The 27866-nt window shown below is 39.4% G+C and overlaps 1 protein-coding gene across 2 annotated transcripts; it reads right to left on the reverse strand.

Annotated features, from left to right (window-relative positions):
- Positions 1-1721: 1721 nt before the first annotated feature.
- On the reverse strand, positions 1722-27523 carry gng2 (guanine nucleotide binding protein (G protein), gamma 2). 2 transcript variants are annotated; one of them, XM_028565630.1, is made up of 6 exons: positions 27196-27523; positions 26259-26353; positions 21681-21763; positions 7259-7339; positions 3610-3731; positions 1722-2771 (listed from the first exon to the last, which is right to left on the reverse strand). In XM_028565630.1, the coding sequence occupies exons 5-6, from the start codon at positions 3694-3696 to the stop codon at positions 2643-2645; spliced, it is 216 nt and encodes a 71-aa protein (XP_028421431.1). In that variant the 5' UTR covers positions 3697-3731; positions 7259-7339; positions 21681-21763; positions 26259-26353; positions 27196-27523; the 3' UTR covers positions 1722-2642. The 2 variants fall into 2 exon arrangements, with proteins under 2 accessions (XP_028421431.1, XP_028421430.1); XM_028565629.1 differs by lacking the exons at positions 26259-26353; positions 27196-27523 and having other exon boundaries at positions 21681-21841.
- Between the last annotated feature and the right edge of the window lie 343 nt (positions 27524-27866).

Here is a 27866-nt window from a genome sequence, read left to right on the forward strand (position 1 = left end):
GTCAAGTGACGTAAAAAAAAAATGGCGGTCAGTGTAATGCTAACAAGAGGTGATCGCTTCGTAGCAACAAAATGGCGCCATTGGAGGTTCGCGTTCTGAAGCGAAGCTTACCCCCTTGGAAAAAACTAGTCATGGCTCCTCCGCTTCGCAAATGTTGAAGCTCGAAAAACGATTGGTTGCAGAATGTTGAATCCGCGAATATTATTGGTCGCAGAATGTTGAATCCGCGAATGTTATTGGTCGCAGAATGTTGAATCCGCGAATGTTATTGGTCGCAGAATGTTGAATCCGCGAATGTTATTGGTCGCAGAATGTTGAATCCGCGAATGTTATTGGTCGCAGAATGTTGAATCCGCAAATAGGCCAGCTTTCTTCTTCAACAGACGTTGCCGGCGGCTGCGTTCAGGTTGGATGCGGGTTCGAGTCCGACTTCTGACAGGAAACTTTGTTTTCTACAGTACAGATGGTTCAAGTCCGGCTTCTGACAAAAAGTTTTATTTTGTACTACAGTACATACATGTTGTGTCTGTACGTTCTGAATTTAATGATCCTACTGTATCATTACGCTTTTGATTTTTACTGTGCAATTGTGTGTTTATGGTGTGTAGAATCAATAAATGTCAATCAGCTAATACACCAATTTTGCTTTCAGTGATGTTAAGTTTTCTTTGAAAGGTTCTCACTTTGCAAATTCGTAGCTGTGTATTTAATATTTATTTTTCTTATCTGTTACACTTATGACCAATGATGTCAGCTATGTAAACATGTATTATCCATGCAGTTTCACCCAAATACCTGTAGAGGGCGTATTATCTACGGCAGGGGTCACCAACACAGTGCCCGCGGGCACCTTGGTAGCCCCCAAGGACCACATGAGTAGCCCTCAGGCCTGTTCTAAAAATGGAAATTGAATATTGATATTATCTGTTTCCCACCTTGTTAAGTCTTTGTTGATAATTATCGTGAGAAATCATTAACATAATCAGGGTCTTCGCATTGATGAGCCTCATTAATCATTAATAAGCATATATAACTAAAGGCAAACTGAGCACATTTGTTATTTCAGAAGAGTGTATCAAACTGGTAGCCCTTCGTATGACTCAATACCCATGAAGTAGCTCTCAGTTTCAAAAAGGTTGGTGACCCCTGATCTACGGCAACAAACGTGAAACGGTGCTTGTTGAGGACGAGGTTCAATTCCTCAACTGCCAGCCCTGGGTTTTACTGCGCAACCAAGCACTAATCAAAGCCAGACTACTTTATTTTAATTCTGTGCAAAGTTTTCAAGGATGCCAAATACTGTACGTTAGGGTGAATTGTTGCAACCATAGAAGCATGTTCTCCTAGGTTTGTATATCTATCTTAGTTTAAGTATAATACAGCTTCAATTAATAGTTGGAACATGCAGATACAGAATATTTTAAGTGATACTGTTACAGATTTTGGAGAAAAGTTTTTTTTCCCTAAATGTAAAGAAATCTAAGCGAATATTTTAAGATTTTTAGGTTAGTGTTTTTTTTTGCATGTAAATAAATATATCTGAAATATCTTAACCAATAATATATATTATTTGGGTATAACCCAAATAAGTTCAAACACCTGATGCCTTCTGCAGTTAATCATCTAATTAGTATCTTCAAGTTATTTTCAGCCTACAATGCAATGCTTAAACTTGTCACCAGTATTATTTATATGCGAGAGATGTCCTTGTTGAGTCCGTATTAAATCATTCTTGTTTTAATATGTTTTGGCACTATTCACTCCACATGAAAGGAAATAGAGAAGACTGTCCAGTTCATGCAATACTTAATGATACAAACACAAACATTCAGAACTCACAGCACAGCACAGTTTACTTGCTAGTCATTTTATACAAACAGTAGAAAGAAGGGTTTTGTATCTGAAGGAGACAAACTGCATCACATTTGCCAGATAGTTATGGTACAGAGAGACTGATTTTTCAGACAGGTATTTCTAAAGAGGAATTACAGAGCTGAATGTTTCAAACATCCCAATAAAAAGCTTTCACTAATCTGTTGGTGTAAAAACAAAAAAAAGAGCTGTTTTAGTAACCACGTACAGTTATTGAAAGATATCTAGGTGATAGTTAGGTAAAGTTGAAATAAACATAAACAACAACAAAAAAAACCATTCCAATAATAATCAGGTGGCGGCTTAGTGGTAGGCGTATTTTGCTCTACCCACCAACAAACCTTTTAACAGAACATCTGGAAGTCCCAAAAAGAACCACAAAATATTTTTATTCTCATTTTATCTATTTTTTTGTTTTTGTTTTGTACACCTCACAACCTGAAGACTTGGTAGGTTCACTGGTTGTACCTCACAGGGTTATCATCACACTCATCATCATCATCATCATCACCACCACCATCATCCCTTTTGTGTCCTCTAAAAGCACAGACCCCTTCAACATGCTGCAACACCGCTCAAAAAATCACAATCACAACCCCTTTAATGGTAACATGTAAACTCTGTGGGATTTAATTTTTGCACTCTATAGGTGCCGTTCGAGAACAAGGGGGCAATAACCTTCCTGCCCTCCTACTAGAAGATTTTACGTATTTTGAACGTCCACGTTCAAAGTCCCACACTGAGCAGACTGCTGAAGGGCCATGCCGAGTTTACAGGATGGCACAGAAGAACTTCTTCTCCCTGAATGGGTTCTCTGACGCTGGCACTGGCGATAACAGAGGGTCCTCTTTGGCATGGGCTTCGCAGTATGACATTAAGTCTGCCGCTGCTTTTGACACCTGGAATTAAACAGACACATAGAAGTGGTTAGACACTTTGGGAAATATTCACTTTCTTTCTGAGAGTTGGATAAGAAGATTGATACCACTCTCATGTCTGTACGTAAATATGGAGCTACAGACAGCTTTTTTCTAGCTTAGCTTAGAAAAAAGAACCACAAAGCCCCCCAGTAAACCACAGCTAATAGTTGGTTTTACACTTACGGATTAAACAACGGAAATATAACGTGTTACTTAGTGAGCTTTAGAGGTGCTGGTAGGCAGATGTTTTTACCATCAGACAGAGTCAGGCTAGCTGTTTACCCCCATTTCCAATCTGCAAACTAAGCTAGGCTAAGCTAAGCTAACCTGCTGGCTTCAGCCACACATTTAACAGATACACATGAAAGTGATATCAATCTTCTTATTTAAATCTCGGCAAGAAAATGCACAAGTGAATATTTTCCAAGTAGCATAGCATAACAACTGGAAGCAGGAGGAAACAATTACAGTGTGTACTGTAACTCTTTCTAAAACCACAAACTGTCACTTTGACATTTCTGTTTGTTTAAATACTAAACAAACAAGATAAAACATGGTAAATAATTAGCTTCAGCAGTATTGGTAGGTGTATTTTTAACTTTGGACGGAGCCAGGCTAGCGGACTCCCCCTACTTTCAGTTTTCAGATAAAATATACATATTATTTAAATTAAAAATGATGAAATGTTCGCTGTTATTTATGGCTTAAGTCTAAGTTGCCACTGACTTAAACAGAACCCACGGCGGTGAGAAATTGTGTGAAACGCATGCAACTGAATAAATAAATTCATTTTCATTGATGACACGTGTCTGCTCACCTTTATCCTGTCAATGTTGGCCTCCATCTTCAGCTGCTCCACCAGCTTCCTGGCTTGTGCGATGCTGGCCGTGTTATTGCTCGCCATGGGTGCTGTCAGTCAGGTCTTCTCGTGTTCTCTGCCTGCAAGGACGAGAAAGACATTCAAACATCCCGAACATTGTAGTTCACCCACAGCGTGCCACTGATGGAGACCAGCACTGTAATATACAGCAGGCATGCAAAGAGGAGTGCTAGTAACAGATACTTTGTTGATTATTTATGGTGTCAGTTGCTAGGCAGGCCATGACAGTGAGGGGGAGGAGCGTGAGGGGGCAGTGCTTTAAACAGATAACTGGTTTCACAAGTTAAAAAAACCTCTAATTTTGCACTAGTAATGGTTTTCTTAAAGCCTACTCATACTTTTCAATACTTCTTAGTCACCGTATCACACAGGGACACAGTGTCCTCCCTCTGCATCACGTGAAGGACGATAAATCAATATGTTTGTCTTTGATCAGAGGTAAGACAGGTCACCTCGCAGTCAGCAGATGTTACAAAGCCTCATGCTTTCTTTGCAGTTCTGTTTTGCATTTCAGACTTACAGTGGTGGAAAGTAACATTTAGTACATTTAGTCAAGCACTGTGCTTAAGTACAACTTTATGGTACTTTTACTTTATTTGAGCAATTCCATATTCCATATGGATCATTGTTTTCTTCTCTATTAAACTGTTCAGCAGTTTCTCGTGCCCTGTATGGAAGCATCTGCATTTGATATATTTCTTTGCCAATTTTTTCAGGTATTTCCTTCATAATTTATCACCTGTCTGTATCGGTACACTGTGTCCTCAGATGCTCCTGTGTCTTTTATAACCTCTTTGATGAAATGGATCAAGCTGTGGGCGCTCTAAAACAGCGTCCTCCTTTGTGTGTGATCAATCTCCCCCTCCGCCATCCGTCTGTTTGCACTGTGGTACGACTCAGTGTGGGGTTAAGACTGATCTCAGCGTGAATATTGATGCTCCACGGCGGCACATCTGCTCATCTGGCAGGTGAACGGCTGCTGTCACACCGACCTGAACCCTGATGACCTGATCAATTAAAACCTGCACAGGGTCACCGCTTACAGTTGGTCTGTTTCACGTGATAATTACATTTATTAGGGTTTGACTGCTTGCCAGAGTGTATGTAAACCAATGTGTCAGCTAAATCTGACAAAATGTGTTAGTATACCTGGTTTTTAAACATCTTTTCCCCTTGTTTTCTTTACTACCAGAATAGCAGCTAGATTAAATGTTTTTATATGGAATTCCACGTGCAGTTAGTCATTTGATGACTTTTTTTTGAATCAATTATTGTGTACTCCATACCAACTAGTCTAACCAACAGTGTTAACCCCAACATGTTCGATTTAAGGGAGAAACATCACTTTTGAGAAGCTAAAAATGACTTTAATGGCCCATTATTTGTGTCACAGTTACATCCCTTCTTATTATCACTACCTCATTGGTCTTATTGTTCATGTTGTACATTAGTCATTTAACTACATTTGCACTTTGTTACGGTTTGCACTACCTAGTAAGATCTTAAACTGTAATGTGTATACTTACTGTGTGCAATAACAAAAAGGTTAAATCTAATCTAATCTTAAAAAATAATCATAAAATAGCAGTTAATTTTTTTAATCTGTCAAACAACTAATCAATTGGTTAATCAACTAAACATTTCCAGACTGTTGCACTTAATAAAGCAGTTAAGGTTGACTAGATGTATCGTAAAAGAGTTTTGTCCGACGGAATATATTATTAAGGAAATATAGATGTGGAGGGGTTTTACATACAGTCAATAGACTTGTATATTATGTCCTGTCATCTTAAGAGTCACTGGAAATAGTTTTAAAACACAAGTTTAAGGGAAACTCTACAGTATTTACTTAATTCACACATTTTTAGGACTGAGACGTTTCCTCCGACCTGGGCTGGAAAATCTCGACCCGGTTTTAGCGCAAACCAACCGACAATCTGAAGAGTATAGACGAGCACAACCTGCAGCAGACTGCACAGTATCAACAGTGTAACATAAACAGTATGTCTGAGCTGAGGGATCCTGGATGTTCTCACTCTGGGGACTGCTTCACCTTTTAGGGTCGTAGCGTTTTCATTCAAACTCAGGCAGAAGTCAAAAAACTAAACCCATTATCTTGTTATTGGTATCAGTCAATTAATACGTTAATGTAATTTGACTTGAAAAGAAGGTGGCAGGCCCAAAACGTATAATGAAAATAATTGTTACATACAATTTGTTTTTTTAATTTTCAGACATTTTTTTCAAACAGGTTACTAATATTTTTCAGACATTTTATTAATGTTTTTCTTACATGCTGCTAATATTTTTCAGAATGTTTTTGTACCTTTTTTCTAATATTCTCTGGTCACTTTACTAATATTTAAAGACATCTGAGACATTGTAGAACGAAAGTAATAAAGAAACTGTCCCAGTTCTGTGCGACTCCAGACTTTGTTTGCATCATCAGCGTATTGGTATTTTTGTGGGGTACTAAAATCTGGTGTCCCTCTGTGGAAGCCATGTGTCAGCTTTCCTGTAAAAGCCCAGTATATTTAGAATTACTGTATATGTCAGGTTAATAATAAATGCGACTTTAAGTGAGAATGATGTACAAATATCTTGAACACTTTTGTCTCTCTGCAAAATAAAAATAGGCCAGACCCTTACTAAAAAAGTGAAATCGACAAGTAGAAATTAGTCTTTGGCATTTTTTGCATTGAGGCCATAATATTGTTTCAAAACTCAGGAGAGACGTCGAAAAACATGCCAGTGTATCACCAGACTATTGATAGGCAGAGATGTCACTGTTTAAGGTTTCTGGGCTGTCTGGAAAAGTAGGGCTCTGTTCTTTACAGAAAATAATCAGACACTGTGTCACAATAGCCTAGTTTGAGTGGAATTGACAGCGAAATGTGATGTTCTAAATAAATAACAGGAAAGCAAATGTGTCTCAAGGGGCTGGAAGACTTTGGAGAGTTGGCACCGTACTTGGGAACATAAAACACATAAAACACTCTGTTGCATCTAAATTACACCTACATTCATTTTGTGTTTTAGTTTCACTTACATTATCATTTGGCTGTACAAAATATGTAAAAAAAGAACGTAAAAAAAAAGCAGAACATATGTTATAAGATTTTTAGCAAAGCTGTCACGGTGTCTACAAAGTTATTTTCTTGCTTATTGGTGGTGGATCATGCGAAAATGCCACCTTGACATTTTCGTATCTAGAGAGGGAGGGGTGAGGTGGAGATGGTGGCATGTAGAGGATGCCCATGCCACGTATCAACTCCAGGAGGAATTGCTGCTACTTTTAAGGCAACTGAAAAGGTTTAATGAACAATAAAGATAGTAGATGTCTCCAGTCATGTTTTGTCAGTATGTTCTGTTTTAGGACATATTTTTGCTTCTCCTTTGGTCATACATACATCATGAAACCTCTTGTCCTTCCTTCCTTCCTTCCTCCCTTGTATCCTTCCAGATGGACATAGACAGCTGTGTCGGCTGTCGACAACTTTGCAAAAAGCTGTAATACCACTCGTGCTGTAATATTATGGAACTTAACATGCTCCAATGCCTCCTCTACTTGCTTGTCTTGACTTACCTTGTCTGCTTACTCCTCCACACTCAGCCCTGGAGTCTGCCTGCAGTTCAGTCAGCACTTTTTATCCGCCCAACTCTTTCTCTGCAAATAGACAAAAAAGAGAACAAAAAAATGCATTTCCTGCAGAAAATGCGTGGGAATGCTGAATAGCTGAATTGCTAAAGCTAAACTGGTTGAATAGCTTAAATCCGTAAGCAGAAGTTGAAGTAGTAAGAATAGTTGAAAAAGTGGAAATCGGTTTAATAAGTATGAATTTCATTAAAAAGTTAAAAGTTGATGCTAAACTGAATTGTTGGCTTTAAAAGTTGAAAAATGACAAAATATGTAGAACATTGTGAGGTCTGAGTATATTTTCTAACTGATAATGATTCACATATGCAGAAATATGAAACAAATTGTATGAAAAAGCTTAAAACCCAAATGCATTGCACCGCACTGCTGAAAAATCTGAAAAATTGTCATTACTGCATTACCTAAATAAGTGAAGAGCTTGTTAGACAAGCTGGAAGCTGAACTGTAATACTGTCAAAGATGAAAGTTGAAATGAATTGCCTGAAAAGGCTGAAAGAAGAAATACTTTGTATTATTATCAGACATACGGCATTTTTCCATTACATGGTACCGGCTCGACTCGCCTTTTTTGGTTTTCCATTATGAAAAAAAGTCCCTAGTACCTGCTAACAGGTACTGTTTTTAGTACCACCTCAGTCGAGGTTCCAAGCGAGCTGAGGCGATACTAAAAGGTGACGTAAAAACCTGCAGACTACAGATGGGTAGGAAAGAATCATCACTGATCACTGCGTCATCGTTGCTAGCGACAGACGGGGGTGTCCTGAACCAACCCAGCATTTTTAAATAGTTTAGCCAGCTGTGGTTGTTTGCTGCCTCCTGCTTCTTTTAAAACAAAGTTTTTCTTGGTCCTGCGGAGGCTCCACGCAGAGCTTTCTCCGTAGCATACAAGTGGCATGATGTTATACTTCTCCGCTGGTGTGTGCGACGAGCTGGCATGTGTGTGTATGTGTATATGTGTGTGTGTGTGTGTGTGTGGAGTGAGTGTGTGGGGAGTGTGTGTGTGTGTGTGTGGGGAGTGGGTGATAGAGCGAGGGATCAGTGAGAGAGTGACGGCGATTAGCTTCAGAGCGAGTAGTGACTCTAGAGTCATATAATGAGAGAAACAAAGTGTCTCCTCTGTTCTTTCTGACTGAGGTGGGACATCTGGAGCAGTAAAAGTTAACCCTCTCCTTGATTTCATGTTGTTTATGGAGAAGGAGAACTACGAAATGAGTCGGGGGAAATGCAACGCTACCAAGCCACACCCACGGCAGTCGCTATGTCAAAGATGAAAGTTGAAATGAATTACCTGAAAATGTCTTAATATTTAAAAAAGTATAAATAGTAGAAAAAAGTTGGAGAAGTCCTGTCATTAGCTGAAAGAGCTGAACATTTTAAAAGTTGAAGAGAGGACAGAGGACAGAGAAAGAGAAAAAGAAAGAGAACAGAGGAAATAGGACAGGGAACAGAGAACACAGACAGACAGACCAGAACAAGAGAATAGAATAGAGAAGACAGACAGACAGAAGTGGAAGGCCAAAGATATAGACTAATGTTCATATTACTGCCTGTAGTATCTGTGTGTCTGTGAAAGTGCTGTCATGGTAACCAATGGCCAGTGAATATGTTTGTAAACATCCTTTGAAGTGTAATAAAGTTAATGAGCGTGTCACCTGCTGAAACTGTCAGCTGGGTCACATGCAGCTACAGAGACACTGAGAGAAAGCTCTCAAATAAAGGCTCAGACTGCCAAAACGATAACTGCCTCAGTCAAATGACGTCATCCTGAGCACCACAAGGCCTTTATGAACGTATCGGTATAAAATTTATGTGGATAAACTTAAAAATGTGGGCATATCAGCGATTTAAAAAAGTGGTTTGCTGTGCCTTTCTCTGGGAAATGTGGAGGATTTTTTATATGGCAGGGAATGGAGGAAGATTTGTAACTTGTCATTTGGCCAAAAGTAAAAGGCATATCACAAAACTGAAAAACTGAACACAATGTCTGAAACCAGACAAAAATACCTACGTTTTGATGTATAAATTGTGTATGACAAGTAGATATTGTGGGCGTGAGAGCAATTTATAGAGAAGGGACAAAGATAATTTTTTTAAGGCTCTGTGCTCTGGCTATGACATCATCCACTCTAGCTCGTGCAATATACACTCATTATAAACACAAACAAATCCTAAAATGATCACTAAACTTAAACAGCTTTTTTACAAAAACTGTAAAAGATATCAAACTAAAAAGCAGTAGCCGGATAGCTGAATATTTTGTGAACAGTTTAAAGTTTGAATCACTGTAGAACAGCATTTCCACAATAAAGAGAGGTTGAATCAAGAGAGGTAAGAATCAGAGGCTGAAACGTGGCACATTTTCATTCCTCCAGTCCAGATAAATTACGCTGAGTCCTTGTGCCCTCTAATCACTGTGTGTCAGAATGTCACAGCTTGCTCTTACAAACTCCACTGAGGAGAGACACCACAACAAACTACAGAGGGAGATGCAAATGATCGTAATAGAGCTTGGAGTATAAGCCATAAAATCGTAACCATCGATGGTAGACTTAAAACCAGCTACGACATGACTAAGCGATTATATATGCTCATATAGATGCCAAAAGTTCATGGGGCAGCAACCTTTTTTTGAGATGTCTATTATTCGCAATGTCTTGGATAAGTACTCCATTACCCACAATCCTGAACAATCCCACAGTGATGCCTCTGATTGGTGGAACTCATGCTGGTGAGGAGGGAGAGCTGCCTGCACGATCAATCATGCGCATGCCCAAGATGATAATCCTGTTTTACGAGGATTTACGACACTGCACGAATCACGATCTGTAGTATGAAGCTACAGGCAGCAGCCAGTTAGCTTAGCTTAGCATAAAGACAGGAAGCATGGGGAAACAGCTAGCCTGGCTCTGTCTTAGGTAACAAAATCCACCCACCAGCACCTCTAAAGCTCACTAATTAACAAGTCATATATCTCCTTTCTTTTTAAATCTGTACAAAAACTGACTGTATTGTAGGGTGGTTATCTGCAGGAATATTTCCTGGCCAGGAATAGTAACTTGAAGATCATTTAGAACCAAAAACTTTATCTCAGTTCTGCTCTTAAAGGAATAGTTGGACATTTGCCACTTATTCACTTTCTTGCCGAGAGTTAGATGAGAAGGTCGATACCACTCTGTCTGTTAAATATGAGGCTACAGCCGGGAGATGGTTAGCTTAGCTTAGCATAAAGACTAAGTTATGTACTGGACTATTTTAGGAAGTCAGTGCTTCCAGTTGAGAAATAGTATTTATATATAAAAATAAAACCACAACTTGCCAATTAGTGATTTTTAAATAGAGCCAGGCTATCCATATCCTTGTTTCCTGTTTTTAGGCTAAGCTAACAAGCTGTTGGCTCCATCTTCATATTGAAGAGACAACATGAGAGTGGTGTAGCTCAAGCATTGAGAGTGTATTTCTCAAAATGTCAAACCTATTCCTTTAAGTTGAGCTTCTTTTGGTGCTGACCCATTACCCTCTCCTCCTCATCCTCACTCTCTGCCCCTCTTCCTCAGGTCCAACAGATTCATTCTTAATGCATCTGTGACTCTGCAGCTCTGAGGGTTTTCTGCTGCTTCTGATAAATGGGCCAATTACACTGCATGAGCAGATCTGCAGAGGAAGGGAATTCCACCAATCGTTAATCATGGCAGCATGCAACGCTATAGCAGCGTTAAAGTAAGGCATTCACTAACAAAAACCTTGCCAACAGCAGCCAGTTCATTGAAACTGCTTAGAGTTTAAAAAGTTATTCTTAAACTTTTAGCTGGGGTGCTTCAGTGTGCAGCAGGACTGGACAAAAGTTATCAAATCCTGGATAGGGAAATTAAATTCAGTTTTGGTAGCAACATCAAACAATATTTTTTTCCTACTTTGTACTTTTTTATTTTACAAAACATGCATCAAATACATTGAAATAAAAATTATGATTAAATTGGAAACTATTTCACCAAAAAAAATTGTAAAGAAGATTATGATTCTGACCAGATGTTTTTTTTTCAGCGTTTGAGGCTTCATACCCTGCATTCGGTCTCAGGCTGAAATGTTGACGTTTGCCAGAGAAACTAGAGAAGTCCTTCATCAATCATGTTTTGAGTACTCAATATATAAAGTTTCATGTGCCAAATGGAAAAGAAAGCATCTGCACATATGGTTTGAAGGCAACGCACATATTCCTGCATGACTTGTTTTACCAGAAAGACACTGGAGGCGTTTCAGGAGTCTTATAGATGTTAATGTCAAACGCAGTATGAACAACTATTCACCATTATTGACATTAGCTTTCCTGCTGACGACAAACATTCAGAGTCACATGAGCTGTAACTTGTGACCGAGTAATGATGAGTGTTATTTGCTCAGAGACATCCAGCTTGTCACTCCTTGTTTCCAGGAAAACTATACAATCATCTGCTGTTCGTGTGCTGCTGGGTATGAAAGTAAAAGCTAAAGTTTTTATAATATTGGAGCATTTGTGTTTGCCAAGATTGTATGCTGCAGTTGTACTGAATGTTAAAAGCACAATGGTTTTGTGTGTTTTAACTATTTACTATAAATCATTCTACATTAAAGCTAACAATTTTGCAAACCATGCGGCTGTTTTAGAAACGTGAATCTATTCTGTCTACCATTCCAGGCAACTACTGCTTTCTAATCATTTCCATACAATATACAAATCTATGAATTCACCGTTGAAACCTATTTGAATTGTGTTATCTAGCACTTCGGACGGCAAGTCTGCTTCATTTTTGTCAAAGTTACAATACCCGTTAAGTACAGACTTTTTAAAATCAACCTGTGCACCTGCATCACCACACAATAATTGGAAAATTGACAAAAATCTTCACTGTGATGGATTACATAATTTAAGATCGTGCTAATACTACTGTAGACGTTTGGTATTATTTCAGGCATTATTAGTGGGGTCATTTACGAGATACAAGCGTGGGTCCATTAGCCCCTGCGCTAAGCTAATCAGCTGATAACGCTATTCTACGCTAACTCTCCCAATGTTCGACCCAGGTGAAAAAAGCTTCTGGGGGGGTGTTTGGCTCGAGGTCATGGTGCAAAGGACCCTAGGGTGAAATTACTCCGAACCATCACTTTAAGTGCTATAACCAATGTTTTTTATATAACAATACATCAAATGACTACATGTATGTGAAAGGTGTCACTCGTAGTACATTATGTTATATCTTTTCTTTTGATTATTGCAGTAGATCCGAGATGAAGCTTCAAAAAATAGTATTGCGATATTTTTTTGAAGTTGTGAAAGTGTCAGTGTTATATCAAATTCAAAGTCCTGACTGCACTCTTAACATCTTTTACGGTCTACTTTTTTTCTCCATTCTTAGATCAGTTTACTGTACGCTGAAAAAAAAAAAGGGCAAGAAAGGCGACTGTTCTCAAAAAAAAAAAATAAACGTTGCTGAATTTGATTTTCCTTTGGGTCATCATATTTATGTTACAGAGCAGCAGCGAGACAGAGAGTGTTAAAATGTATCTTAACGCTTTGGCAATATCTTTTTATGCCAGTCAAGCATCTAGAAGTACTGAACTGCACTGTAGGTGAAAAAGACAGAAAGGTGCATTATGGGACGCGACTGGTGATCCATTTCTCTCCTGTGTTCCAGCCTTCTGCTTCCCATCCCTCCCTCTGTGGAAGACAGGTGTTCAGTGATGGGACTAAAACACCTCCAGCAGGCTCCGTCCTGCTGCTAACACCACCAAATCAATCTGACCCCCTCCGCCATCCTTCCCCTGGCATTTGGAGCTGTTTTGAACCCCTTTCCTCCGGGTTTTCGGGGGGTCTGTGTTCCTGACGAGGCCCTCCACAGATGTGATTATAGCTGATGCTCAACTCCAGGTGTCGCTGACTTAAAGGGTGATTAAGCGCAGCAGGAAACATCCTGGTGAGGAAAATATAATTCGTGGCCTGTCGAGAGTGATGATCTCTCGCACTCCCACACATGCTGACTCTTAGCTCGGTTCTCCCTCCCTTTTTCTCTTTCTGTAGTGTACACCTTATCACGTTATTATAATAATTTTTTTTACCCCATCCAAAAAGATAAATTAAGGTGGCCAGGCAGGGAGTGTTCTGTCCTCCGTGACGCCCAGGGTGTGAAATCAGAGCGTGGTAATTAAAAATCTGTCCCCAGCTCAGCCATCTGGACCCTGGAGAGCCAGTGATTAACCTGCAAGGGTCTGCAGGGAGGCGAGGAGGCAGGACGAGACCCCTGCTCGGAGATAACGCAGGCTAAGTTTTGAGGGCAGCTTAGCACCGCCCCCGTTAAGTTTCTGTTGCTATACATGTCAAGTTTCAATGACAACTGTGGCAGATTTGATCATAGTAATTTTGAAACAATCCTGAATCCTTGACTTCAGACAGATGTTAACATAAGCCTCTCATTTCTAGCCCGCAACCCCTGAAATGACAAAACTAGGTAGTAGTTTTTTTATCAGCTGTAGTTAGCAAGCTAATTAAGCTAACGTTAGCTCCATGAGTTGGTTGTTTTTAATGGTAATGCTTTTTAATGTTTACAGCTAAAATACAATTTTGTAAAACAAAAGCAAATAAAAAAACACTACATAGGCCTACATCTCATGCTAAAAGATTGAGGCTAAAGCTGCATGTCCCTGTTTAAAAGTTAGCATCCTCTTAATCTTAGTATTGTAAGTAAGATAAGAAAAAAATGGAGGATTTCATTCTACATAACTTTAGTTGGCTGTTTAGTTCACATACTTGTGAACAATGTGTTTTTAATTTTAATGTTAGAAGAGAAAATGCTTTTTGGATGAGGCACCAGTGTGTAGATGTGACGTCATCTCTGGTAATGTTGGCTGGAGTCGTTGAAGAATAAATCCAATAAAGAGCAGCTAACGTTCAGCCTAAACTCTGATAGCATCCAGGACTGGCTACCACACAGTGAGGAAATACTTCACAGTGAATGTGCTAGTCCTTAAACAAGGCTTTTTTTTTTAACTTAACCTTTAATTCCACAAACAAATGTACACTCTGTCACTAGGTAGCAAGCTATTTAGCCATCCAACTAACAATCGTAGCTTACGTTAACACAGATAAACACACTGTTTAATCTGCATTGTAATTGCAATTGCATTGTATCACTCTCACTACAGCCTCATTCACACTTCAACATGCATTGACATATATAAAATGGACCAACAGAGCCCGTTGCTCTGGACGGAGACCAGTGAAGGCTATTAGAAGCACTTTTCCGGGGATCACTAGCTTTACTGCCCAGCCTCCAACTGAGAAAGAAATGTAAATGTGACGTGAGCAACCTGTCTGAAAGTTGTAAGTCTTCTGGTAGCTGTGCCAAGAGAAATCTCAATCATTCCCAATCTTGCAGAGATGGAGAGTGTAGGTATATGTAAGGAGATAACATGGGCACAGGCTTGATCACTAACATGCTAGTTAACATTAGTAATTAAACCTAAACAGCTAACGTACGTTGAAACTGCCTGCAAGCTTCTCCTGTACTATACGGTAATTCCTCTACTATGCGACAGTAAGTCACTTGGTTATGACACAATCGTTAGCCTATTTTTACAAAAACGTCTGCTTTTTATACATTGTTGTGTTTCTTTAGAAATAAACAATGGACAAATAGTCTTTAAACGCTTCAGATGTAAAGTTATTCGCTGTCAAAGTGACGTCAAAATGAATGCTAGTCAGTGGAATGCTAACGGGAGGTAATCTCTTTGTAGCATCAAAATGGCGCCATAGGAGGTTAGAGTTCTGAAGCGAAGCATACCCCCTTGTCAACATGTGGAAAAATGCAAAGCTTAACAGACCTGCTGTAGCTAGTTACGGTTGCTAGGCTATGATTGAACAATTACCGTTTTGGGGGAGGGGTTAGCGGACAATGAATTATGTTTTGACAATCAATTATTGGAGGCAGTTTGAACTGAGAGCCTTGGCTTTATTGCAGTTCTTCTAATAAAGTGCCTGGCTAGAAACCATCTGATACAAGATAGTTTCTTGTTATTTGGGTGAACTGGCCCTTTAAATAAGACAAATGCCTGCCCCGCTGAAGGAAAAACTGGGATGCTACTTTGTTTATTACACGAAAAAACCTCCTGACTCCAGTTGTGTTACTGTAAAAGCTGACACGATACATTTCTGTGCTGACTGAGTCATTTCCTTTATGTGTGTGTTTTACTACAAAACCTAAACCCCACTGCGGATTTTCAAAAATGCAAAGTCTGTTTTTTATTATTTCTTAAAAAACAAGACAGCAGTGATGTATGTGCATGCAAAAGCACTCACACGCATGCAGAAAGTTCAGTCATCACAGTGTGACTTGAGTGTGCCATTGTGAGTGTGTCATAGGACAATGAGGTACAGGCTGCGATGTCAGCGGGAAACAAGTGTGACGCAGTGAAGGGCACATTCAGCAAACAGAATCGTGAAATGATAGGAAAGGTTGCACAGAGTGAGTATAAATAAATTGGAATAAAGTTTATCAGGAAGCTAAAAGAGGCCGAGATGCGACGGTATCTTCTTCCAGACTGCAGCAAAGGAGGAGTAACATAAAACTGACCACTGGAGTTATTAATGAACACGATCAAGATGGATATTGACTATTGAATGTAATAAAGCACAGATCCCTGACTTTGAATAGGAGAAAGGACACCCCTCCCTCTGCACACAGACATAAAGAGATGGGACACAGAGAGCAGAGCTGTCAGGCAATGATTGTCTGGGGAGATGACTCTGAGTGTGACAGCTGAGCGTCCTTCTCCATCACTATTTCTGTGTGAGACCTGGAGCCGACCTTCAGGCTCTTATCACAACAGACTCTCATTATACAGGAATATCGAACAGTTTCGTCCCAAGGTTTACCGTATTGTGAAATATGAACAATAACACTATAAGCACATTAAAAAACTAGATACTAAGTTAAAACAGTATGAAAATAAACCCCTATGTACATATTTGCATTTGTAAGTATACTTTTCACTGTATTTAGTAATACAAAAAATGCTGCTTCTACGACAACTACCACTAGAGCAGATATCTGTGTTTTTTTTTTGTTTTATGCAGGACAACATACTGGAAAGTGACAAACAATGTATATTAATAATAGTATGCTAGTATGTGTTTCTTCATCATCTTCTTACTTCTTTCGTCTCTTTTTGCCTGTTCTTAAAGTCTGTCCACAATTAATTGAATGTATTTATTGTAATTTATGCTGTGTTAAACTCAGTATTCTACTATGTCAAAAATTCTCGTCAAACTGAATTGCTACTATAATAATTTGTATTTTTTCTTAAGATAAATCCCTTAGCATCTTATCCATGGAAAACCTAAACTTGTAAACTTGACTGACCAGTGTGTATGTATGTATCAAAAGGAAATCTTATCGTCACCTTGCATATTGTATTTACAGCATGCTTATCTAATTATGATTCATCTACCACCTTGGGAGTAGTTTTTTTTTTTTACTATAATAGCACCTCAGTGGTTTGGATCCATACTGTATGTGACAGGGAGGCTTGTGGTTTAGTTTAATTCATGATTTTCTTTTAAATGCTAACACTATGTACTGTATACTGTTATTGAAGTCAGTGGCCACTATAAAATTCTCAAAGTCTATATCTATAATATTGCATACTTAATATGCAACAATAAAAGTTTAAATTAGAAAAAAACACATCTTTGGTTATAAAGTACAATGTTTTTTTTTCTAGTTTGGTGCAGCGTCACAAATAGATCTGGCGTTGTGCTCGTCAATGTTTTTCACAGGTAGGAGAAATTGGACCATTATCTTGCTGCATGGCTACCTAGCATGGAAACTTATTGACCTACTCATGGAAAAAAGTGTTGAAAGAATTGCGAAAAAAACGTTATCAAGTGTGGATGTTGTTTTAAATCAACTCACAAAAATTACAACTTTCAAATCGGCATTTTCTTTGATTGTCATGAAAAGCGTTTAACTGCTCTAAGAGACCGATTTGTCACTCGCTACTGACTGCACAGGACAAAATAAACCAAAACAGCCCCGTCTGCCAACAAAAAATAGGCTGACGTGAACATGTCAGGCTGAATAAATGACGTGAAATGAAATGGCGATTCAGTCCAACTCTCAGGCTGCTTTTTCCGACAGAGCCCGCCCACTTTAAACCAGTAAGAGAATGGGGGAAAACATGGAAAAAACATAAATACATAAATCTCTCATGTGAATCACAAAGTATCTTTCTATGTTTGGCATGGTTTGATCCTTTTTTGATATAATAGTTGGTTTGTGTAGGACCATGTTGCTAATATCACATTCATATGTTTGTTTCTTTTTTGTTTCCTAAAGTAGATTCGACATTTGACATGAAATGTTTAATTCTCGATCTATTAGTCTCTATTAAATCGTACATTAACCCTAACTCTCTTTCTCTCTCCTTCCTCGTGCCTGCCTCTCGGTCAGACCACCACCACCCGTGAATATTCGATTAGCCCGGACATCTGTGCCACCCCCAGCATGCCCTACCCATCCTGCCATCTTAAAGATTGTAGTGTGTGTGCATATATATATATATATATATATTTGTGTGTGTGTGTGTGTGTGTGTGTGTGTGTATGTTGGGGGGGTTAATCTAGGTCCCAGAAGGGGGAGGGGTGAAGGCAGTGGCCCAGGAAATGATGCATCCCCTGGGAGGCAGCATGGAGGAGGCTTATTCCTCCAGGGAGCACAATGTGGTCTATTATGTTTATTAAATTAAACGATCAAGGCCCGGCATGTTTCTTCTTTGTTAGATTAAAGCAGTGACCAAGTGGTTTTCTTTTCCTTAAACGTTTAAAGACTTGCATCTAAAACCTTTGATATGTGTGTTATGTAACAGCAGAGCGGTTAGTGGGGTAGAAACAATGCCTGACACTGATGTCACAGGAACAGCCGCAGACTTAGAAGTATACAAAAAAACTAACATTAACAAAATTAACACCAGTCACCTGCCGTATAATGCTGGTGAATTTTGGCTGAGTAAGAGGGCCGTTTTTCATTCCCCTGGCCCCTTTGCAAGAAACAGTCGATCATGTGGAGCTGCTTGGAAATCATATTTAGAAGAGGCCACCACATTTAAAAGGTTTAATTCCTGTGTCATGTGTCAAAATAATAGTTTTACCAACCACTTTTGTTCATTAAAACTCTCTTCTCCTTCAAGAGTGAGGAATCAGCAGGATCTTAGCATTTGCCTTGAGTTAGGAGGCATAAACATACTTTTCCTCTGGAATCAATCAGCATGCCAAGAATAACATGGCCAGACTCCTGGGCTGTTAACAATATTACAAACATCCGGGCTTGTTTAGATTCTGCTGAGTTTGAGTTTGCTGCTTAGACCATTTCTCCAACTGTACATTTGGCTGAATAGTAATGACAGTGTATCTGCTTTGGGGAGCATTCTGCTTGTGATAGATTTCATCCAAACTATCAGAAACATTTGTAGCTGATGCTTCCAGAGGTGAAGACTTAAGACTTGGACTCGAGTCAGACATACGTCGCAGGCTACGTTCAGATTGCACGCCTTAACGCTCAATTCCGAATTGTGACGATGGTCGCTCTAGAGTGACGTCAGAGTCGCTATTGTGATATAAATTTCAACATACAATGCTGTAAATAGAAAGAAAGAGGTTTTAATAAATCTTTTTAAAGTGCGTGAATAAATCCAACCGCCCCATGACAGATTTAACTTTCACTTTCCATGATCCGTGAACTATGGAGGAGCATCTTGGCGGCAGAGATTAAAATCTTTAACTGACAATGACTGGGAAAAGAAAAGTGTGGTGCACTTTGAAATAGTAAAAGATGATCCAAAAAAAGTAAGATGCAAGTTGTGTCAACAGCTCATGTCCTACCACTCGACAACAACAAACGTGCTCTTTCAATTAAAACAGGTAAGTTGCTTACCAATAAGATTCTGGGCCAAAACAAGCCTATCCCCTCTTTTATTTATATAATGGCTGTATTAATTTACAAACAGCATACGATGTCAGGACTTATAAGATATATTCCTCTTTCTAGATCCACCCACAGTGTCAGACTGATGAAGACAGTTCATCTAGTAGTAATACTGAAGCAACGCAGTATTGCGCTGCAGTCAGCCTCACCACTGCTATGTGTAAAATGAAAAGTTGTCTTACCCACTTGTTGACTACCTACACTGGTTTCTTTTTTTCTGTAAGCTATAGTATGCCATCAAACCTTAAGATATTTTTTTTATATTAGCTCTTGGTTGGACAAGTCTTGAGACTTGTCTCAGACATGCTTCAAAATAACTGAAAACAGCTCTGGAGACTTGGACTTAAGACACATTTAAATCACACAAAAAGGAGTTTTTGAGGACTTTTGAGCTTCATGACCTGGCAGCTGTGGGGTTTGAATCTGAAAAGTCTCGTTTTGCCTTTAGAGACTAGATAATTTAGTTGAGACGTGGTTGGGCAAGACCTGAGGGTTGACTTGCACTTGCCTTAAAAAAATTGAAAACAGCTCTGGTAGGCTTGAGGCTCGAGTCAAAGCTAAGTCACAAAAATTAGGTCGTAAGACTGGACTTAAGACTTAAGATTTAACTTACTTGAGTCTTGTTCTTTTTCAAAAATCCAGTTTTCCCATCTGGGACTTGATACCTGACTTAAGACTTCATTGGGCAATATTTGAGACTTGACTTGGACCTGCCTCAAAAGAATCAAAAACTGCTCGGGAGCCTTGGACTCCAATCACACAAAAATTTCGACTTGGAACTTAATTTTGATATGCCAGCCATGAGACTTGACTCCCTAAAGACTTCGCCTTCAAGGACTGGAGACCTTAGTTGAGACTTGGCTGAATAAGATTTGAGACTTGACTTGGGCTTTCCCCAAAAGACTCAAAAAACAGCTCTGGATGCTTCTTTCCAGACAGACCGAAGCACGGTTGAATAAGCTTGAAACCCAAAATCAACACTATGAGAAGCAAACAAGTGCAACGGGTACAAAGGTTGAAGCCTTCAGTGCAACAATATCCTTCCCACTTCATGTTGCCTTCCCTCCGAAGCCGTGTACATCTCTGAGAAACAAGTTGTAGATAGATAACTTCAGCAAGAATGATGCTTTAAGGAGGCTCAGCCCAATGTTGGTTGGATTTTTAACGCAGTGATGGGAGTGGAGAGGTCAAAGTGGTCAACAAGGTGTGGAAGGCTGCTCATTCTTCCATCATTCCTCCCTTACTCCCTCTTTGCTTTCTAACTGTAACACTTAACGTTTTCCATTGTGCTCTCAAGGTTTTTGATGCTTCTTGTTTATCGCTGGATATTTTGTGTGCTGACCGTCTAGTCTCAACATTGCTGTGTGTGAAACAATCTGTGGCCTTGGAGCAGCCTGCACTCGAGATACAGTACATGAGACGCCCGGACGTTGAGCTATTGCGTAATTCTGGCTCACTGTGTGCGTTTGTAACAGGGCTGGATATGTAACACACATGATTGGATGATTTAATGTGAGTTGTACATGCCGATGCCTTTGTGTGACGAGCTAAGAGTGGTAAAAACAGCACGCCTGTGTTTGTTTTCTCGGTTTTCCTGTGAACGCATGCCGCTGTCGGCAACTATATCTGTATGAGCAACATAAAAACACCAACCCCCCCTCCTCATCCTCCTCCACCTCCGCCTCTTCCTCCACCTCCTCCTCTCCCGACCATCTGCCTGATACAACCACTACATGGAGCTTGTGTTTGGTCGAATGCTTTCTCCTCACTGTATGGAGGACGAGAGAGTTGAGAATGGACGGAAAACCTCACAGGAGGCTTGTGGGATTCCTCTCTGCTTCTCTGCTGCCTCTGTCTTTCGCATCCCCTTTTCCACATCTCCCCTTTTTCATCCTCCCCTTTCGGTCTCTTTTTCATCCTCTCTGCTCTCTCTCCCTCTAATATTCCCCAGAAACAGATGCCCTTAATTCCTCTGGCTCCACATTATAAGATCTTTCCAATTCTGAGGGAAGAAGAAGGAACGGAGGAAGAAGAGAAGGGATTCCATTCTCTTATTCCACCTCAAATGTACACATGTATGAAATGAGGTGCAAGATGAGGGGAAATAAAAGCAGCAGCTCACCTGACAGTAAGGAGGTTTTTAGAGATTTTAGAGGGAGGAGGGGATTCCATGATGTAAACCAGCCAGCGGCATCAATCTTGCCCTCTCGAGTGCTGACAAAACGTCAGTGAAAAAAACCTCCTCCCCTGGAACACACCCTGTTTTAGATGTGATTAACCCAGATGCCACCAAAACAGAAAAAATAAGCAATACCCACCCCACAAAATGTTTTAAATCCTACCTTTTTTGATGTATGTACGGTCTCTCCGTGACACCAAACACATTCAGTCCTGTGGAGTAGTATCCACGCGTCCTCCCCTATTTCTGTCACATACAACACACACACACACACACACACAGACACACACACAGTCAGTCAGTCAGCGCGGCAGGCGAGTACATCCACACACACTCCTCTCTCTGTATGCCGCTCTCTCTCTCTCTCTCTCTCTGCTCCAGCTGAGATCCTCCCTGCCTCCCTCCTCGCTGCTGCTAAGTCTCCACCCTTCAGCCAAGAAATTACCCTCCTCCTTCTGCTCTTCCTCCTCCTCCCTCCTTCTCTTTTCTGCTATCAGGACACACTCCCTCCAGCTCCCAAAGGTCCACAGGAAAAGCCTTGACTGTCTCTCTAAGCACCTACAGTAAACAAATGCATACCAGGACAGCTGACAATCTGGACTAGCTGGATTTCCGTCTTGATAAATATTCATACCGGTCACTGCATATGTTTCAGCTGCTCATTTCCCCTCCTATTACTGTAACTCACGTATAAGTGTTTTGCCTACCAAATGAAGGCAGTACAGTACATACAGTGTATGTTTACAGGCATTGCGTGAGAAAAAAAAATCATTCAACCCTCAACAACAACAACAACATCCTGCATTGCATACACGATATGTGCCCTGCCAGAGTTGAGGCTTTTAATCTTTAAACCACTTGTATATTACAGTGAAACCATCAAAGATTAAAACTAAAAAAAGAGTGCAACTGTGCACCAAGACGCATAAACAAACAGCACAGCTCGTTCACGTGTGTTTACGTACTGGATTTTCTGCACGTTCAGGATACACTCAATTAAGTCGAGATCAGCAAAATCAAGTGTGTGAGTGTATACATGCAGCTGGTGTGTATATAGTGTATATTACCTTTACTAAGAAGGTTATGTTTTTGGTCCCATATGTTTGTATATGTTTATCGGTCTTGTTCTTGGTGAAATTTCTCAAAAACTACTAGGTGGATTGTCAGGAAAATTTGGTATAGACATGCATGTTCCCCTCAGGATGAATCGTAGCAACTTTGGTTATACTCTAACCTTTCATCTAGCGCCATCAGGTCAACATTTTAATTTGTCCAAGGCAATAGTTTGGTTTATGACAAGATACTAATGACATTCTCATCAGCATGTTAGCATTGTTATCATGACTATGTTAGCATACCAAAGTTAGTGTTTAGCTCAAACCCCTGCTATGCCTAAGTACAAGTTCACAGAGCCGCTAGTGTAGACTTTTAATTATCCTCCAAATTTCATCCAATCTTCACCAAATTTGGAACACTGAAGTTACTTTATATAACTTTTAATTTTTCTGAAACTGTGTAATTTTTCATCTAATGATCATAAATGACCTGTAACGGCAAACGAGACTAACAGCGAAAAGAACGCTTATTTATTAATGCCTTTGCCCGGGTACTATTTTTCTCGCAAAGTCACAAAATGATTTACGGCAGGTAGAACGGCTCTACAGTAACACATTCTGAGAGGTCACGGATTTCTTTGTAACTCCGGACAAGCTTCTGTTTTTGTATCCAGCCAGGTAAAAGGTAGCAGGGAATTGCTATATATAGGCCTTATTGTATTTAAATTACATTTTATTTTAGAAGTTATCTGTTATAGTTATGGCTGACACTGGGACAGGGCTATCACAGAAAAAAAATAAAATAAAATGACATATTCATCTTTGTAAGAGCATACTGTACATCTGCTTTCATGCATGTGCTAGCTTTGCCTGCAGGTAAACTCAGCTACTGTTACTCATCATCGCCCTACTGTTTGAACTGAACAACACGTTTTCTGTGAATCACATTTTCCTCAGCTTCATTCATGCAGATGTTATTCTCTGTGAAACTTACAGTAACAGTACACATCCAAGGAAAGATGGAGAGAGGAGGAGGGATGTGGAGAATTAGTGAGTCATGGTTCCTGTGAAGGCGAACACAGGAAGCCTCTATCACAGTGATCTGATAGCCCTTCCTGGGTCCCCTAAGCCAGTGGTTTCCAACCTCTTGACATCTGTCACGTTCCAAATTTGTTCTTATGAATTAATTATAAATTGGATGTTATTTAACACTATTCATTATTTAAAAGTGGCTATTTTTGCAAATAGGTTAACATACGCAGTGAATGAAACATACCTAAACATTGAATCATCAATGTTTAGGTTGTTTTGGCTTAAGTTGGCATTCTTACTACTTGCAGTGGCAGAAGCTGGATGTTGTAATATTTCAACCATGTATCCATTACTTTTAATATTTCAACTGTTTATTCATTACTTTAAGCTAACTATTTTAGCAATTTATCTATTAGCTTACGATAAGCTCTTTCAACCCTTTATCCATTAGCCTAACTGTTGCAACTGTTTATCTATTAGCCTACATTAAGCTAACTACTTACACTGTTTATCTATTACTTTTAGATAACTACTTCAACCTTTCAATCATTAATACATTAGCCTACTTTGAGCTAACTGTTTCAATTGTTTATGCATTAGCCTACAATTTCTATTCAATTTCAACAATTTATCCATTACTTTTAGCTATCTTAAGGGTCTATTAATTAATTTTAGCTAACTGTTTATTCATTAATTTGAGCTACCTGTTTATCCTATTCACAGACCTCCTGGCAGCTGCAGAAATAACCTGAAGAATTACCCCTGAGTGGGAGCTACATAGACTATGTTATGGCCTCATTGAGCATAAGCATAGGAAGTAACAGTGAGATCCCTCCCTCCCTCCATCACTGGAGAAGAGATAAATCCAGAGATTTGTTAAGTTGAAATCTGATTACTATGTTTTATTATGAGCTCTGGGGATCATCTCTGAACCGTGTGGTGTCAGTGCAGCTGTTTTGGTTAATAGGCTGGTTTATCAAGTGCTGTTAATCCACCTCTAAGAGGACACGGGCAGATGTGGTGACTTGCAGACTTGATACAACGAAAATTTCCACTGCGATAAATAGTGCTGTTTTGTATATAAGGGTGGAGCTTAAATACATGTTAGCGTTTCAGGAATTAGGAGAGACTGCTTTTGATTAAGATTGACCACGTTTTGATATTTTTGTTTTATTAATATTAACCTAAAAGGCAGAGTCCAACCATTCAGTTTAGGTTAAAATATGACCACGTTTGACAAGGTTTTCACACAACAATGCTTATTTTTGGTGAGGAAGAGGAGGATGAAGGATGCTCGAATGATCCTGTATGAGCAGTGTTTATATCAGCGTGTATGTGTGTGTGTTGTGTGCACGAGGGGTGGGGTTATCACGACTGGCGGTGCAGGGGGGGGGGTGTGTGGGCTGGATTTCATTTCTGATTTGCAACCATCTGGCTCCTCCAGGCAGCTGCTGGCCTGAGCAGAGCCGCCCCAATACCCCATGGGATTTACAGAGAGGTCACCACTGCTGCTGTAGACCGACCCCCCCCACACACACACACACACACTCATAGAGGAGATAAGATGTATTGATGTATCAGGAAGGATGCTAATGAGAGAAAGCTCTAGAAAGAAATCGTCAAATCGCTGTTAGAGGCATCATTAAGATCAGCACACTTGCTTTAAATTTAAAAACAACACATTAACATGGTCTGAACACCTAATTCAACAAGACAAAAGAAAAGAGAAGGGAGAAAGGGGGAGGTGATAGAGAAAGAGAATGGATTTCCCCCCTCTGTGTTGCCATGGCGACAGCAGTAGATGGTGGATGACTGATTTCCTGTACAGCTGTGGAGCTCGGAGGGGAGAGAGAGAGAGAGAGAGAGAGAGAGAGAGAGAGAGACACACACGTTATCTGTGTCGGAGGAAGGAGGTGGAGCTCACTGAGGAAAGCATCCATGTTTCCTCTTAAACCGTACATCAGTCTATCTCTGGTTATTCGTGTTTTCTGCCTGGATGTTTTTTTGACTGATTTAGAGTTTTCTTTGAAGGTCAGAAGCCCACACAATCTGCAGCCAGAAGCAATGGTGGAAAGTAATTTCCTTAAGTACTGTACTTAAGTACAATTTTAAAGTACTTTTGAGGAGTATGTTCATTTTATGCCACTTAATACTTCTACTCCACTACATTTCAGAGATAATTATTGTTCTTTTTACTCCACTACATTTATCTAAAAGTGCCCCTCATAATAACTTTTCAAATTATTTTTTTAAATGCAAAAAAGTAGCTTATAAAATATGAAGCAGTTCTTTACTATTAAACTGACCACTAGTTAATTAGGTACCTAGAATTGGTTACATATTGACAAATTAAAATATGAAGTAATAATATTCAATATTAACTATAATAACACTAACAAAGGAAGGCATGTTTCTGCATAATAAAAGTTTCACTTTTGATACTTTTAGTATGTACATTTTGCTGATAATACTTTTGTACTTTTACTCAAGTAACATTTTGAATGCAGGACTTTTACATGTAATGAAGTATGTTTAGACTATGCTATTTCTACTTTTACTTATGTAAATTATCTGAATATTTCTTCCACCACAGCTGGCCAGATGTTACTGTATTTAAAGTACAGTAAAACAATAAAAACATAAGGTCTACTTACTTGGGGTTTGCAATGCTTTCAGCCACATCAAATGGCCTTCCTCAGCAGATAGAGTAACTCAATAATGCAGTGGGAAGTTCAAAGGCAGAAAGAACCTACAGAAACACTGAAGTTAGCAGGTTTTTAGGCTGACCAGCAAATTGTGTAACAGATACAAAGGTTGTAATGGCTTTATTTCATAACTTTTAGGCTGGAAGACCAAACACAATACCTAAAAAAATGCAGAAACTCAGCCTTTTGGATAATCTTCACAGAATATGAGAAGAAATGTTGTATCTCCCAACAATAGCATTTTGTCAATTTAAACTAGTTTGTTTGTGAGAGATTTTGTTTGTATTATTTAGCTACAGCACAGCTGTGTGTCTCTGTCAATCTACTGTTCATTTTAATACTGGAATTAATAACCAATTAATCTACAAGAAATGTATTAAATTGCAGATTAATGTTTTTTGATTAAATGTAAAGGTATCTTTACCACAAATCATATGAATTCCACTTGAGTCAGTCAGAAGCTGAGATGGCAATTAGTGCTTTTCATGGACGGGGCTAGTCTGCTAGCATTAAGCTAGCTAGTTAGCTTTAAAACTTTTTTTATGCTAGCTAGCTAGCTAAAGTTAGCTGTTTTCCCTCTATCGGACTTTGCTACTGCCTCATTTATTTATGTTGAATAACAAGCTGACAAATTGGTTTATCAAAATAGATACTGTTCAATGACATATAACTGCAAGGGGCAAAACAAAAACTACATTTTGTTTTATCTTAGCTCTCATAGCTAACGTTAGCTCTTGTTTTAGCTGTAACGTTAGTTAACTGTCTCTGTCAGAGTGCAGTTGACGTTACAGCGTTTTGTTTTTTTATATATAGCTAGTTATTGCACCCATAATTATACGTTCTTTTGGTTAAAAAAAAGGTAAATATTAACAAAAGGTTTGCTTACCATTTTCTTCCAGACATAAGTAGCTAGCTGAAGGTTTGATTCGCAGGGAGTCGCCAACAGAATCAGAATTATTAGCTACCTTACCAAAGTAGCTAGCTAAGTTTTCCATTTGCTTTGGTGTGGTTTGGTACATACATAAAAAGGCTGCTACAGTCAAGAACATACAGAATACATAGCCTATTTATCAATAAAAAGTGTGTAAAAAGACAACAAACACAGGATGTACAATAACTGTTTTAGTTTTAGAAAGGGAAAGAAGGAAGGCTGTACGGTTAAGTGGAGGGTGTGCACAAATATTGGATCAGATCCAGGATGTGCGCTAATGTAACGTGTAGTGACTGAGGGTGGGGATTAAGAGTCTGACAGAGACTGTCAGTGGGGGTCCCAGGTCCCCTTGTTGATGAGCTGACTATGGCAGCTAAAAAAAAAAAACTGGATGAAATAAAAGCACAAGTCATGATCCATCTCAGACAGATTGGGCCTGAGTTTGACACTGTCCCTCAGGTACCTAACAGGAAATAGAACGCTTCACATGCTGTTCTAGAGTCAATGCCAGGTCAATAGTGTCACCTAGATATATGAGGTAGGCTACATTTAACAGACGAGAAAGGAGGGGGAACCAAGGCGTGTGTTTGAGCTGCTGCATCCAAGTGGACAGGTGGCAGGAACAG

This window comes from Perca flavescens, chromosome 20, assembly GCF_004354835.1.
Source record: "Perca flavescens isolate YP-PL-M2 chromosome 20, PFLA_1.0, whole genome shotgun sequence".
Taxonomy (NCBI): domain Eukaryota; kingdom Metazoa; phylum Chordata; class Actinopteri; order Perciformes; family Percidae; genus Perca; species Perca flavescens.